The 13,162-nt window shown below is 53.2% G+C and overlaps 4 protein-coding genes and 1 non-coding gene across 5 annotated transcripts; 1 reads left to right on the top strand and 4 right to left on the bottom strand.

Moving 5' to 3' along the window:
• Positions 1–282: 282 nt before the first annotated feature.
• BGZ61DRAFT_586836 (ribonuclease H-like domain-containing protein) lies at positions 283–1,232 on the top strand (the record flags this gene model as incomplete). Its single annotated transcript, XM_046256460.1, has 3 exons — positions 283–452; positions 557–817; positions 881–1,232. The coding sequence occupies 3 exons, from the start codon at positions 283–285 to the stop codon at positions 1,230–1,232; spliced, it is 783 nt and encodes a 260-aa protein (XP_046107045.1).
• Positions 1,233–1,793: 561 nt separating this feature from the next.
• On the bottom strand, positions 1,794–1,876 carry BGZ61DRAFT_t90. Its single transcript has one exon. It is a non-coding gene; the product is annotated as a tRNA-Lys (tRNA).
• A 90-nt stretch (positions 1,877–1,966) lies between these two features.
• Positions 1,967–3,469, bottom strand: BGZ61DRAFT_201440 (uncharacterized protein). The gene is made up of 3 exons (XM_046237921.1): positions 2,633–3,469; positions 2,427–2,564; positions 1,967–2,373 (listed from the first exon to the last, which is right to left on the bottom strand). Exons 1-3 carry the CDS (start codon positions 3,332–3,334, stop codon positions 2,290–2,292), a joined length of 924 nt encoding a protein of 307 aa, XP_046107044.1. The 5' UTR covers positions 3,335–3,469; the 3' UTR covers positions 1,967–2,289.
• Positions 3,470–3,659: 190 nt separating this feature from the next.
• On the bottom strand, positions 3,660–5,688 carry BGZ61DRAFT_448203 (uncharacterized protein). Its single transcript, XM_046245443.1, has 6 exons — positions 5,449–5,688; positions 4,938–5,369; positions 4,822–4,886; positions 4,707–4,773; positions 4,421–4,659; positions 3,660–4,364 (listed from the first exon to the last, which is right to left on the bottom strand). Exons 1-6 carry the CDS (start codon positions 5,567–5,569, stop codon positions 4,086–4,088), a joined length of 1,203 nt encoding a protein of 400 aa, XP_046107043.1. The 5' UTR covers positions 5,570–5,688; the 3' UTR covers positions 3,660–4,085.
• Positions 5,689–7,445: 1,757 nt separating this feature from the next.
• On the bottom strand, positions 7,446–12,210 carry BGZ61DRAFT_572571 (uncharacterized protein; the record flags this gene model as incomplete). Its single annotated transcript, XM_046256103.1, has 7 exons — positions 7,446–7,748; positions 7,810–8,150; positions 8,208–8,343; positions 8,406–8,442; positions 8,515–9,135; positions 10,068–11,959; positions 12,017–12,210. 7 exons carry the CDS (start codon positions 12,208–12,210, stop codon positions 7,463–7,465), a joined length of 3,507 nt encoding a protein of 1,168 aa, XP_046107042.1. The 3' UTR covers positions 7,446–7,462.
• Positions 12,211–13,162: the final 952 nt, after the last annotated feature.

Genomic DNA, 13,162 nt, shown 5'->3' with positions numbered 1-13,162 from the left:
AACTGTGTGCTGGCATGAACAAACAGGGGCCGGAAACGATGTCAAGACCTTAACTAGCTGATAAACCTCTACTCAGGTTAAAGCGGCGACAGCTCGGGTCTGGCGCCAGAAACGGATTGGGACGGCAAGAACTATCGAGGGCGACTATTTAGGTAGGTAGGCAAGTACGCTCTTCAAGTTTTAACTCTCCGCACTGCCTCGTGCTCAACACTCGCCAGTTTTGCCTTTATCCATTCTTCACCAGTTCCAGTTTCGTTCCCTTTGGCTCCGTGACCTTTCAAGATGGCGCACTATGATTCCGAGAATGACGACCAGCCTCGCACTGTTCTTCCGGTTCTTGGAGACTTCACTCTAGCCAACACCGAACCACGAATGGTCCTTAAGCTCCATGAACTAGCCGAAGTGGCGCTCCAGTTCGTCGGACCTGGCGGTGTGATGGCCGTTCGTCTCGTGTCAGATCCGCAGTCCATCGCTCGTGCCAAACGCATCATGGGCAACGGAGTAAACATGGAATACAGAGATAAACCATGTCCACTCAGGTACTGACCATGGCTAGCGCCGGCGTCTGGACGGGAACCATCTTCGAAGCCCCAGCCGACTTGTCTCCCGAATTCATGTTTCCGGTCCGCCTCATCAACAACCTCAACAACCTCAACAACACAAGGACCGAACGATTTTGTATCCGCCGCAGGTTTGCACCCGCAGTGACGGATCTGAAGACAATGGCTGCCTACACGGATGGCGCGTGTGCTTCCAACGGTCTCTCTGCGCCGCGTGGTGCCTTTGCCTTTGTCTTCAACCACACGTCAGATGGCGTGTAAGCATGGCCCCCTGAGAACAAAGGCCCAACCGGCGAGGTACGAACCCATACGAGCAACAGGGCAGAGCTGCGTGCCGTCATCGCCTTTCTCAGATTCCGCGTGTGGTGGGGGGAAGGTTGGAAGCGTATCGTCGTCATCAGTGATTCCGAGTATGTGTGCAAGGGGGCCACGACCTGGCTGCGGAACTGGGCCAACAATAACTGGCGGACTGCAGCTGGTAGACCAACTGCTAATCGCGATCTCTGGGAGGTGCTGTCTGAGTTGATGGGGACTTATGCTGAAAGCGGATGCGAGATTTCCTTCTGGGCGGTCCCGCGCAGTTGCAACACTCAGGCGGATGCTGCTACGAAAGCCGCTTGCACTCTCAAGAGCTCTGATGATTATGGTAATGAAACCGGTGTTCTAGTCTAAGAAGATGTTATTGGCCTAGCATTCAGGCAGGTCAGTCAGTTCAAAGCAAGGAGAGCCAACAACTTAGGGAGGGGCTCCAGAATCGGTATTGGCTCAGGTACCCTTGAATCACTCAGGCGACGCCCTCTTATTAGACCTCGGGAAACACTATCTACTTTGAAACACCGGTTCGTTGAAGACTAAAAGTACGTTAGCTAGGGACATTAATGAAGAAGAAGAAGAAGAAAGTAACTCTACTCCCTTCCAAGGAATTCTCTGAACGAATTTGCGAAGGCATGGATAGGAATGGTTTCTCACTTTTCTTAAGCCCTGGTCAATGGCTCAGGGTAGCGCAGTTATGACTCACGTTACACCAGCATTAGTTCCAGCTCCGGCACGACAAAGGAAAATTCTCAAATCGAGATTCGTATAGCACTTAAGCTGCTATAGTATCAAAAATGAGGGGGGAAGAGAGCAGGGGGAGCATTCCCAATCCATCATCTATAATTGGTCATGTGCTCAGACTTCAAACCCAGCAAAAAAAGAAAGCCTCGCTCACGCTCGCAATCGAAATATAGGAACAGCCCGATGCGGGGGTCGAACCCGCAACCTTGAGATTGCGTACTCGTAAGAGTCTCACGCTCTACCGATTGAGCTAACCGGGCGTGGCTCTTGTTTGATGACGATCGACGCTCGATAATTGCATTGTTGAGCCCTCTTGGAATAATCGGTATGCCTCAGTGGTCTTGGGTCCGTAAAATTGAAGATTTGTTGGTCTTCACTATTTCTCCTACCCTGAGTGCCTTCTCGAAGAAGAAATGAAAGTAAACAAAAGGATGGTGGGGTGTAGGGTTTTAAACAGAAGTACCGTCTCCTGGCGGTAAAACTTGCACAAGACAAAATCAAACGGTAAAATTTCCTTCTCTTGCAAAGCAGATATTTCCAACATGGGCAATGCTGGAAGGGACTATTTTGTCCCAGTGTGTCCATCTTTGTAGGTCTGGCCACCTGGAAGCATGGCACGGCTCAAACCACAAGACCATACTGGCTCAGAATTTCACCGTGGCAGCTCTTTCTCTCAGTTGCGACGGTGACCAAGCTCTGGGTACGGGTTTGGGTATTTCCCCAACTCATCAGTAACCCAGTGGGGGTAGTCGGGGTCCTATAAGGCAACTGGTGTCAGTATGGAATAGGAGCAGAATAGAAACGGCCTACATCGTCAACCCAGGGCATCTTCGACCCTACTTCATCCCACTCCTTTGACCACTCGCTTTCTGGCAGATGGCGTCTCTTACACCAAGTACACCTCGCGCGCGTACTTTGAGGGACTTGGGCGCCGCATATGCACCAGAACTCCATTCCAAAGCTTGTTAGTGTTGTGCCTCTCCGACATAATTGGCCGTTTGGGTGCGGGCACTTACACAGCGATCAAATTGGTGATCCGGTATGAGCTTTGAAGGCAGGAGTGTATCATCATCCGGGTCCATCTTGGTGTGTTTTCGAAAGTACTCGATCATAAATTTAACCTCCTTTGATTCACACCGTGTACAAATCCACCTCTCAAAGATGTCGCAGTCACAGAGCTCGTTGAGGAACTTCCCAGTGACTTCTTTCTCAGCCGCAGCATCGCACAGCTCGCACAAGCACATGATGTGGCTGAGCTGATAAGCAGCGTCAAGGTGTGGTCGCCGCTTAGGGCGTTCAAGCGGTTCGCGAGGATAAGAGCGGCACTCCTCACAGAGGTTAATGCCGCACTTGATGCATGGAAGGGCACCAGCTTCGTCGCATTTGACGTTGTAGAGGCGTACTTCGATGGGCTCATCCTTGTAAATTTTTCGACGTCTGCCCCAGGCATAGTCGCGAGGACCAATGCTGTACGGCTTGCGAAACTCCTGGCGCCTTACGAGGCCGCGGCCGTCACAGAGGCAATGGCGGCTGAGGGACTTGAAAATCTTGCGTGATTCAAGTATGGATGAGAAGTTGGAGCGATTGGTGAGAGCGAGGTGGTAAAGGTCCAAAGTTGAGAGCCACGTTGCAAGGGTTGGGAGGATTGCGTAAGAGGAGAGAATGTCGGTGAGAGGTGAGCGTGGTGTTGAGGTAGCGGTGGTGTCGACGGCGGCCATGATGCTGTATCGCTGATGTAGCGTATATGAGAAATTGGCTCGTACTGTAGACCTGCAAAGCCGAGTTACGATGATTTATCAGGACTTGGAATTGAAGAGGAGAGAGATGCTGAACGACGAGCTGCTGCCTGCAGGTTGTAGCCTTGACATGACCCAGCCAGCCAACCACGATCATCTTGCGCCATTTTGTGGATCTGTGTAGGTAGTAAGTGGCCTCAGCTATTCATTATTGCATTAAACAAATAAATAGACGAAAATATAATTAGGGCGAGATACAACACGGACAATCAGTCTTTATTGACTTGAATTTTTCTCAAGGTTTCCTTAGGCGGATCATTATTGCTTGTCTTTAGGATTGTACAGTAGATTCTCTATTCCGAGTGCCTTCACCTGATATTTGTATTGCTCTGACATTTTGGGGCTCAAGGCAAACACTGCCAGCACTGCCTTGGGAGCAAAGTGAGACAGAAATCAAGTCCAAACCCCTATGAGTAGCAGAATATCTACTCAGAATCAAACAAAGACACATCCAGCGTTGGAGGATTAATAGTTTGGTGTGGTTAGGTACATGGGAGCACTCACACCGATAATCTCAAGGATAAAATCCAACGCGTTCAAAGGATATAAGAGTTCAATCCGTTTATTCTGTATCAAAAATTGTTCCTTTCTATTCTTTGCACAGATTATCGCGTTACCACAACTCCACATAATCTCTTTATCAAGCTCCGTTCGGACGGCCAGCTTATGTTCATCAATTTGCTTCCGGTTTCGCTTCCGGTGTCGCTTCCGGCTTGGCTTCCGGCTTGGCTTCTGGCTTGGCTTCCGCCTTAGCTCCTGGCTTCGCCTCTCCCTTCGCTCCAGGGAATCGAGAACCCCTATCCTTGACCTTCTTCTCCTTCTTAGGTGGAGGCGGGTAGGCCTTCAGGGTAATTTCCTGCCATTCGGTGGAAGCTTGGTAGGCCTCTTGGATCGGAGCCATAAGCTCGTTGAGAGCCTTTGCCACTGCAGGCTTCAGGATCTGAGGTGATAGCTATGTAGTTGATTAGCATTTATGAAATATTCTGGACAATGAATAATTAAACATACCACGTCGTTCCTGTAATCATCATGCATCTGAGCAATGGTGGTGTAAACCAGTGGTTCCAAACCATCGCGCTCACGGTCAACGCGGAATTCTCGGTTTCCACGCAGATGTGAGGCAGGGAGGAGAACAAATTCCACAAAGGCCAAAACTCCGTTCTCCTCAACTACCTTAGGAGCCGCCGCCGCTTTCCGGATCTTCTTGGTGACAGCCTCGGGGGTTTCGAGCAAGTCAATCTTGCTGTCTATTTGATGTTAGGATGTTCCTAGTGGGTTACAATATCGGTCTTACCTTGGTCACTGGCACTCATCTTGCCACCCTGGAGTCCAGGAACCATGGGGTTGAGGAGATGGGCACGCTGGAATATGTTAGCCAAGATTCACCCAGTCAAGATCAATAGACCTACCTGCGCGTATCCAATCTTAGGTAGCCACTCTTTGGCAGCAGTAAACAACTTGCGCTGGTCAAGACCTAGGAGATATTAGTAAAGTTACGGGGTATACGTTGCCAAATAAGGCTCACCTCCAAACTGAGCATCGACATCCAAGTACTGCTCGTCGAGAACTTGAAGAATAGGGTAAAGCAGGCCACTCAGAGGAGCATTGTCTGTCTGCTTGACAACCTCGGCACCGGCCTTCTTGGCGTCGTGCTCGGAGACCAAAGAGCACAGCTTGTAGACATCCATAACATACTCGGGGCTCTTCTGGTAGGAGCTGCCAAGCACAAACTTGAGCTTGTCGGTGGGCACTCCGACGGCCTGGAGGATTCCAGTTATGGTACGTCGGTAGAATTCGGCACGGTGTTGGACAAGTTCAATAGGGGCTTTGAGGTTGTCGAGGAATCCGTGGATGTCGGCGAGGAGCACCGTGACATCGCAGCCGGCAGCGAGGAGCTGGGCGATTTTGATGGCCGGGACGAAGTAGCCGCAGTGAGGACGACCAGTGGTGGCGGTACCTGGCGAGGCGAAGGTTAGTATTGTCTCGCGGGAGTATAATTGCCGGCAAGGCGGTCCGGGGCGAATTAGAGTGCTTACCCCAGTAGATCTTGGGGTTCCCTCCTTCATTAAGGATCTTCTCGATGATCTCGGGGTTGAGGACCTCGGCGAGGTTCTCACGGATGAGGGCAAGTCGCTCGGCAGGCTCCATGGTGGTCATTGTGCCTCGACTCTAGCGAAGTTGTAACGGGTCGACTGGGCTGCAGTGGAAGCGTTCGGGGTCGGCCACGTAGTATTTGTAGGAAGAATTTCGCGACTTTGGCGGTTGACTCAGAGCTGAGCTTGAGTGTTGGCGGGGTCTACGTTCTGGTGGCCGCTTACGCTTGGCGGGGTATTCGAGCCCGACCGTTGATTGGCGGATCTGGCTGATGTAATCACCCGCGTTTATCACTTATCGCATCGCCTGCCCCAAAATAAACTCACAGCCGCATTTTAGCGGCGGCGAGACCGCAACCCCTGAACTCAGCTGGCTGACAACCGTGGAGGTGGAGGATTGATTCGTGAAGCCACAGCATATGAGAAGTCACGGGTAACTAGCGAGTAGTCTGCTATTACATCAATTCGTTCACATCATAGCGCAGTCTTTCTAGTCACCTTCCACAAGAAACGGTGAAACCCCCCAGACACGGAGTCGTCTAATTTAACATTTTCAGAGCAAGGTTATGTGTCTCTCTAGGAACATAGGCCATCTCAGCCCCTTGCTAACCGAAACAATGTTCAGTCCGGGCAGAAAAGGTATACAAGCCCGAGGCTATCGATGGTCCGTAATTCAACTCGGTGATTAATTTCACAATGTAAAGGACACTCAGACACCAGTTTTGAAAGAAACCAACATCCTCCCTGCATGTTTTAGAAGGGCTGTACCTTACAAGGCAGTCTTCAAACAACGGCGAATAACGGTATGCATCCACCAAATAGTCCGATGCAAAGTATTTGATAGCGTGGGCCGCTCAGTAACACTCAACCTCTCGCGGTGTGAATTGTTTGTTTTTTACCAGCATTATTTCACGCCTTCATCTTGTCTTATCACGAGCACCATAGATGATGCTTCTTAGGTGAAGATTTAAGCGTTGACCCAATTGGACTTGTTTGCCTGGCTAAAGTCCTTGTTATATAAGCGCTGTGTTTCAAAAATCACTAGGAGAACGGTCTGGGTAAGATTGATATCCTTCGGATGCTTACGCGCGACTTGCATGTGAATTCAAATGAAGCCAATCACCGATGCTACCCTATCACACTTGAGAATCTTGGGGATGCCTCCGGAGAAAGATTGAACAAGCATTCTGAGAGCAGTGAAAGGCGTGCCTCAAGTCTTCATTGCACTGGACGGTCATGATCTGTCACCCGCTACAGAAAAACGAAGGTTCTAGGCGACTAAATGGTTAGAGTCGATTGCATTTTAATGGGCGATGCAGTCATTGAGCTCTCGTTTCCAGATCTGGGTTGGACCAGACCTATGTTGTCACATTGCTGGCTACGGCAAAAGTTGAACGAACACTACGCTATTGAATGTGATATATATGGATAGGTGGCCTCGGCATACGTGGGTAGGCGTGGGAGTTGTGGTTAGATCTTCACGGGGTCAAGGGAACTCCGGGGGCCAGGCGAGGACGATTCACAGAAGGAACCGTCAACGTATACCTTGATTGAAGACAACGAGTGGTTCATGCAAATATCGTTACCCTAATTTAGTCTAATATGCCCTCTCGTCTTATTAACTACGGCACATAGTAGTCCCAGGACAAAACTTCAAATGAGAGTAAAACACCTTTGGGCTCGCACATGCAACCAAAACGTCAATCTTCAAAAAGGCAGCCGAAAGAGACAAGCTACATACATTCTTTGTGTGTGTGAATCGACAAGAAAAAACCGAGTCCAGTGGCACCCTGACGCCCGCCCGCAGTTCTGTCGACCCTTCTCTACGCGTATACTCCCCCAACAACCTCAACCAACGCTCCTGTCGACTCGGGTCTCGAAAAATAATAAAAATGGGGAATGGAATATGGGGGATGATAAATAAATGAAAAAGAGAGACACCTCCCAACCGGACTTTTTAACGCAGGCCGATAACGCTCATCTCCAGCGTCCACACCCTTCGGATCCAGACCTTGAGCTTGCCCTCCACGCCCGCAACGTTCTCGAGCTCAACGCCCTCCCACCAGCAGCGCCGGGCAGGCTTGCGCCAGAAGAGCAGCAGCTTCTGGGCCATACCCATGGCATTGGTGCCCATCTCGTTACCGCGGATATCGCTGCGGAGGCGCGCAAGTGCAAGACTGCAGATGACGGCCTTGTTGGGCTCACCTGCACGGTGACCCCAGGTGTCGTCATGGTCAAAGCCTCTGTGAAAGTGTAAGCAATTGGCAATGCTTACGGGTCTGGGGGACTAGGATGTAGGCTTACCCTGCTGTCAGCATCTCGATAAGATGAGCCTCGGTCGTGCCAGGCTCGTCGCTGCGTTTCAGGCCGGAGAAGATGCCGTCCTGCTGCTGCAGAGCTTGGGCAGCGGCGCGCTTTACCTCGATCATGTTGATCTGGTCAATGTCGGGTCGAGGGGGAATGGCGTAGAAGTCGAGGTCCTCGCGGAGCACAATGATACCAGCGCGCTTGGCGTCGTCTCGAGGGGCACCTCCGAGAGGCACAACGTCCTCCTCTGGAGGGGAGTTGGGTCCAGAATCTGTAGGAATAGACTCGGCCACACCCCGGAAGAAGTCGAGCATGTACTGGAGCGAAGCTGGGTCATACTGTTATTGCCCATTGTCAGCGAGGTGGTCCAGGTCAGCCCATGTAATTTGACATACGTCTACTTGCACCACATCGCCATCTGCGAAGCCGCCTGAACGTCCCTCGGGAAACAATCCGTTGGGGAATAGGGAGAGCAACACAAACTCGGGCAAGGTGAGCAATTCATCTCGGGAGAGGCAAAATCGGGTACCCCTATTCAGGCCGTTAGTCTCCCAGAAACGCAGCTGAGCTGATCCTATTTAAGGGATACTTACCGTAGGTCCAGGGCAATGGTTTCGTCAGCTCCAACATCTAAGGTCGTCAGTCAGCCAAATTATCACCCTCGCGTAATCTCCACCATGAGAATTACGATATGCAACTCACCTCCGATGGTATTAACTGGCGGTCCAGCTTGTTGAACCTGAGTAATAATACTCGAGGCTCCTCCGGCGGCAGCCATCAGGTACGAGAAAGAGAGGAGGGGACTATCACCCTCCGAGTATGCTGGCGGCGGTTCGGCGTCGTCGTCCTTGCGACTAGAATCCCCCTTGGTATCCCTGGGGAGTGCGCGCTTGGTCTCAGCGACAGGGTCGCGGAAAGCCCTGGCAGAGTGGTCCGGGTCGAAGGGCCGAGACTCTCGTGGAGCAGAGGGTTCGTATGCGGGTGCGGCTGCGGAGCCAGATGCCTCTCCTTCAACGACAACAGCGACAAACTTGCCGACGCGCTCGGGGGCGTGGTCGGACTGGGAAAAGAGCGACGAGAACGGCGGGGGCCGGGACGTGGACGCCTCGGAGGCGGGATACTGCGGCGGCGGGGACTGGTCGCGGCTCAGGAGGATGTGGACCTGGGGATCGGGATCGGAGGTGTCGAGGTGGCGGATGGACGTAGTCCGGATGCTGCTCGATGCCGACGAGGATGTGGCAGACGGCGTCTTCTTCTCAAACTCCAGGGACACGGACGGTCCAATACCAGTTTCCTGCGACCCAGACAGTGTGGCGGATTGTGCTATCGCGGGTGCATGCGTGCGTGCGTGCGTGCGTGCAGATGCAGGTGGCTGCTGGGAGCCGTCGGGGGGCAGACGGGACAGATGGGTGGTGTTTCGAGGAGGCGGAGACCGAGGCGGAGGAGCACGAGAGAGCTTCACCGGTCTAGGGCGAGCAGATGGCGGAGGGAAGAGGGACGAGGCTCAGCAGGCTCGCAGGCGCATGTAGGAAGCAGCACAGAAGGTCGCGGGAGATTGGATCGATCGTCGCAGCGTTCGTCGGTTGTGTGAGAGATGAGTCGCGGTTGGCGGTTGGCGGTTGGCTGGGGTTGAACAATGGGGAGGCCGAGAGACACAAGACGCCCCCCGGCCGTGTTGCCCCCATTCGGCGGCTGGGCGGCTGAAGCGTGCTGCTCTGGGCTTCACTCCCCTGAGTCTGGGGCCGGGGCCTCTGTGAGCGGAGAGGCTCTCAGCGGGCCATGGCGCATGGAACCTAAAATTGGGCGCCGCAAGCAGCCAATCGTAGCGCTCGCTACCGACGAGCCGGGGCCTTAGCCGCCCAGCTTGGGAGGGCTTCCAGTGGAGTGGAGGTGCTGGAGTGCGACGAGCGGGGCGTCACTCGCTGCCCCAGCTACGCAGGCGACGTGTTTTGTAGCGACCAGCTGGGACGAGACATGCATTGCAACCCAGCACTCAATGCGTTCAGGTTTGCTTGTCACAACCACCACTGTCAATATCGTCACATCATCGTATCGTGCCTTCTCAGCCAACCGCCAAACCAGCAGTCAATCACGTTGTCCTCGCCCCGGAGGCAGATCGCTGTGGGATCCGAGTCATGATGTTAAACGATACCTTCCACCTGCAGCACCTACGTGTATCCACACAACACCAATGAATCGAGTTCGAGGGACCATCCGTCTACAGATTTGGAATATGGCCTTTCATTCGCTGTCACTATCTCCAAAAATCGCCCGGAGCACCTCATCGTGGGCTGCCTTCCCTTCTACCGCTTCGTTCTTGTCGGGATTGATGCCGACCTCAGCCTCCGCCGTTGGTGGCGTTGGTACTACCGGAGGGGCACTTTCAATTGCCTTCATCTCCCCAGACATGGGCTTAGAAAGTGGCCGCATCTCCGCCTCTCGATCCATCCACGTCGGCTGGACATTCGGCGCCTTTGACCTTGAGCTCGGCTCTGCATCGTTATCTGGCTGTGAATGCGCGGGAGCCTTGACGTTGAAGCGTTTGCAAAGTAGTCGCGTCGGATAAAAGTCTTCGACCGTCCTCGTCAGCTTACCATACATGCCCACCTTGGCCGCCTCTTCTGCTGGATCCGCCAGCTTCGGTTCCGGCTTAGAGAGCAGCTCTGTATCCGCTGACCCGTTCGTAGATATCGGCGTAGCTTTCTTGGCAGTGGTGAACCGCGATGCCATGAATCCTGTCATGGGTTTGAAGATCCTTGAGCAGTTGTAAAACTCTCCCAACTCTCGTAGAAACTCATCGCCAGTCATCCCCATTGGTTTAGATGGCAATGGATGGGTACCAGTTGCGAAGTGCTCTAGATATGTCCTGTATCGAGCCTTCTTGGCTTCGTCATCGGCGTACGGGCCTGAAGAACCCCGGGATATTGCTGCCACAGCTGTTTCTCGGTCCAGTTTGGGGGCTTCGTCCCACAAGGCTTGTTGTTTCTCTTCCTCGGACATGGCAAATCCTTCCGGGACCTGGCCAAGACCCGGAGGGAGATTTGTCTTCCCAGATCCAGTAGCAAGTCGGTCACGAGCAGTGCTGGAAATGAAATCGAAGACGGACTTGCCCGGTAGGCTCTTCTCTCCCAGAAGTGCCGCCCGTGACTTTGCGTCATGAGTCGACGCCTTGGCTGCATCTGCTGTAGACACAAACGAAGACGAAGTGGTTCCGTCTGCCGGTGTCTTGGACGACACCCAACCTGAGGGAACAGGAGGGGGAGCATATTGGGACAAGAGCTCTGTCAAGTCCTCGACAATTTTGGCGAGAACAAAGCCATCCAAGGGTAGTCGGCCATCGTGGCACCGACCAAGGCTGTTGCCCGCCCGTGCTGTTTTGGAGAGAAATACGGGCACATTCCGAAGGGCTGGGTTGACAGCAGCAACAGCCTTCTTTGCCTTTTTCTTTTTCTTGTCGCCTCCGATAACACGGTTGTATCGGATCTTGGGCCCAATCTCGTATGGATCCTCTTCATCGGACCCTGTGTCGTTGAGGATTCCGACTCCGATGCCTCCCCGTCCAGGTTTGGGCTTATTCTTACCCACAGTGTCCAGTGATGTGTTCCGTAGCCTGCCAACCATCGGGTCGTCGTCGGCCTCTTCCTCATCCGCAGCAGCAGTGACTTGACTGTTACCCAACACTGCAAGTTTAGCCTCTCCGTCATGACCTAGGCCTTTCCGGTCAACTTTGCGCACAAAGTGTATCATGTCGGTATTATCGGGTGCGAAAAGGTGTGTATCGCCAGCTCCAGGTCCCGTTCCTGCCAGGTCGAGTCGAGCACTTCGTCGCACCTTGGGCCCAATGCCTTGACCATCTTTCCAGCCCATCTTTCGCAGAAGTTTCAGACCCATGGTATCTCCTTCAGCCTTAAGCAAGCCCATCAGACCTCCAGCATTGGGCCCCTGGGTTGACGCGCCGAGGCCAGCAAAGGCTTGCGACGTCTGGAGCTGCTGGGCTTCGGCAGCATCGGCGAGATCCTCTTCGTCCATATAGTCCTCGGCACGTTGCTGCGGCGCCGTTTTCGTGTCATCTTTGCGACGATTGCTGCGGCTCGAGACGAAGCTTGAAGGCGTCCATCCTTCTTTGGACCCGACCGAGTTGAAGTAGCTGTGAAATTTATGTCAGCGCATGCGTCCACTGTATCCGGCTGTAGTTCCAACTTACCCTGCGCTCCAGCCACCAGTAAAGGCGCCATGGAGGCGTTTGCGCCCCCTCTCGTCCCTCACCTCCTGCTTCCACAGCGGCAGGTAGGAGCCATCGTCGCGTGTCTCGGAGTCGTCAGGCAGAGGAGTGCCGAATGTTGCGTATGGCGCATGGAGATCTGCCTCGTATGTCGTGCGGGATCGTTTGTAGGACATGGGGCTAGGGTGTCGGGATGCCGTCGCGAAGATTTAGACCGTGGAGGGGCATCGAGGTGGAGGCTCGTGGAGGGAATGGGGGACGCTGGACGTTGTGTCTGATGAGGATTCGAGCGTTGAAGCTATGACCCAAAAGTGTAGAGTTGCAGCTGGCGGCTTTACGCTTTACGTGGGTCTTATCGATAAGGATTCCTCAATTTGGATTCCCCTCGTTGGATTAATGTCAGGACTGCAATAATAGACAGCTCCCTGAATATTCCTGAATATTAAGTATGGAGGCGTCAGTGTTTGTTTCTGAATATTTTCCCAAGCACCTAAGATACACAGGCTATAGCACACAATGTGCGGATGTCTCAACTACACATCTTTTGATTCTCGGCGGTATGGCGCATTGCATTTGGAAAGGGAAGTGAGCGCGAGCTGAAGGGAATGGACATGCAGGATGACGGAGGGCATTCTAGCCCCGGTCTAGATTTGGATATACCGCGTGATAAGCCTCACTTGGCGCGACATTACAAAAAGCGAAAGCGACTTCTCCTGGAAAGGAGGCTTCAAGCTGGTTGCTCCAGAGCACATGGATTCGTTCCCAAGCCTAATTCCAGCACCCATTGTCCATCCCTCCGTTGTCGTCAGCCATGACGCTGGAGATGGGGTGGGCCGTTAGTTCTGGCCTCTTTGCTGGCCATTGATAACCAGCCAGCCCCTGACGGCTGGATCAGCTCCACTAGCAAATACGGGCTCAAATGGTCTCTGACCCATGGATGGCAGGGCCGTCACGATCCAACTTCCCCTCTCAGCGGTGAGATCAATATTTGCTCCTTCGTCTAGATCATTTCGCCCTGGTCTGCCCAACACGATCATGCGCTGATAGTATGCAGAGAGGATCCGTCAACACAAATCCGGGTGCTTAAGGTGAGGATGTGGGCTGTCTGTGCAACGTCTTCCCCACGAA

Source organism: Ilyonectria robusta, assembly GCF_021365365.1.
Source record: "Ilyonectria robusta strain PMI_751 chromosome Unknown BGZ61scaffold_6, whole genome shotgun sequence".
NCBI classification, from domain to species: domain Eukaryota; kingdom Fungi; phylum Ascomycota; class Sordariomycetes; order Hypocreales; family Nectriaceae; genus Ilyonectria; species Ilyonectria robusta.
Note: the sequence above shows the minus strand (reverse complement) of the source record. Positions and strands in the feature narration are given on the sequence as shown.

What these genes read in the sequence shown, in the direction of transcription:
- BGZ61DRAFT_201440 (XM_046237921.1), bottom strand. Translation starts at nt 3,334, where the DNA reads ATGGCCGCCGTCGACACCACCGCTACCTCAACACCACGCTCACCTCTC. An exon ending in ATCACCAATTTGATCGCTGT is followed by an intron (nt 2,565 to 2,632) that starts GTAAGTGCCCGC and finishes TTTGGAATGGAG; the next exon opens with TTCTGGTGCATATGCGGCGC. An exon ending in AGATGCCCTGGGTTGACGAT is followed by an intron (nt 2,374 to 2,426) that starts GTAGGCCGTTTC and finishes GTTGCCTTATAG; the next exon opens with GACCCCGACTACCCCCACTG.
- BGZ61DRAFT_448203 (XM_046245443.1), bottom strand. Translation starts at nt 5,569, where the DNA reads ATGACCACCATGGAGCCTGCCGAGCGACTTGCCCTCATCCGTGAGAAC. An exon ending in GAACCCCAAGATCTACTGGG is followed by an intron (nt 5,370 to 5,448) that starts GTAAGCACTCTA and finishes TCGCCTCGCCAG; the next exon opens with GTACCGCCACCACTGGTCGT. An exon ending in CTAAGATTGGATACGCGCAG is followed by an intron (nt 4,774 to 4,821) that starts GTAGGTCTATTG and finishes AACATATTCCAG; the next exon opens with CGTGCCCATCTCCTCAACCC.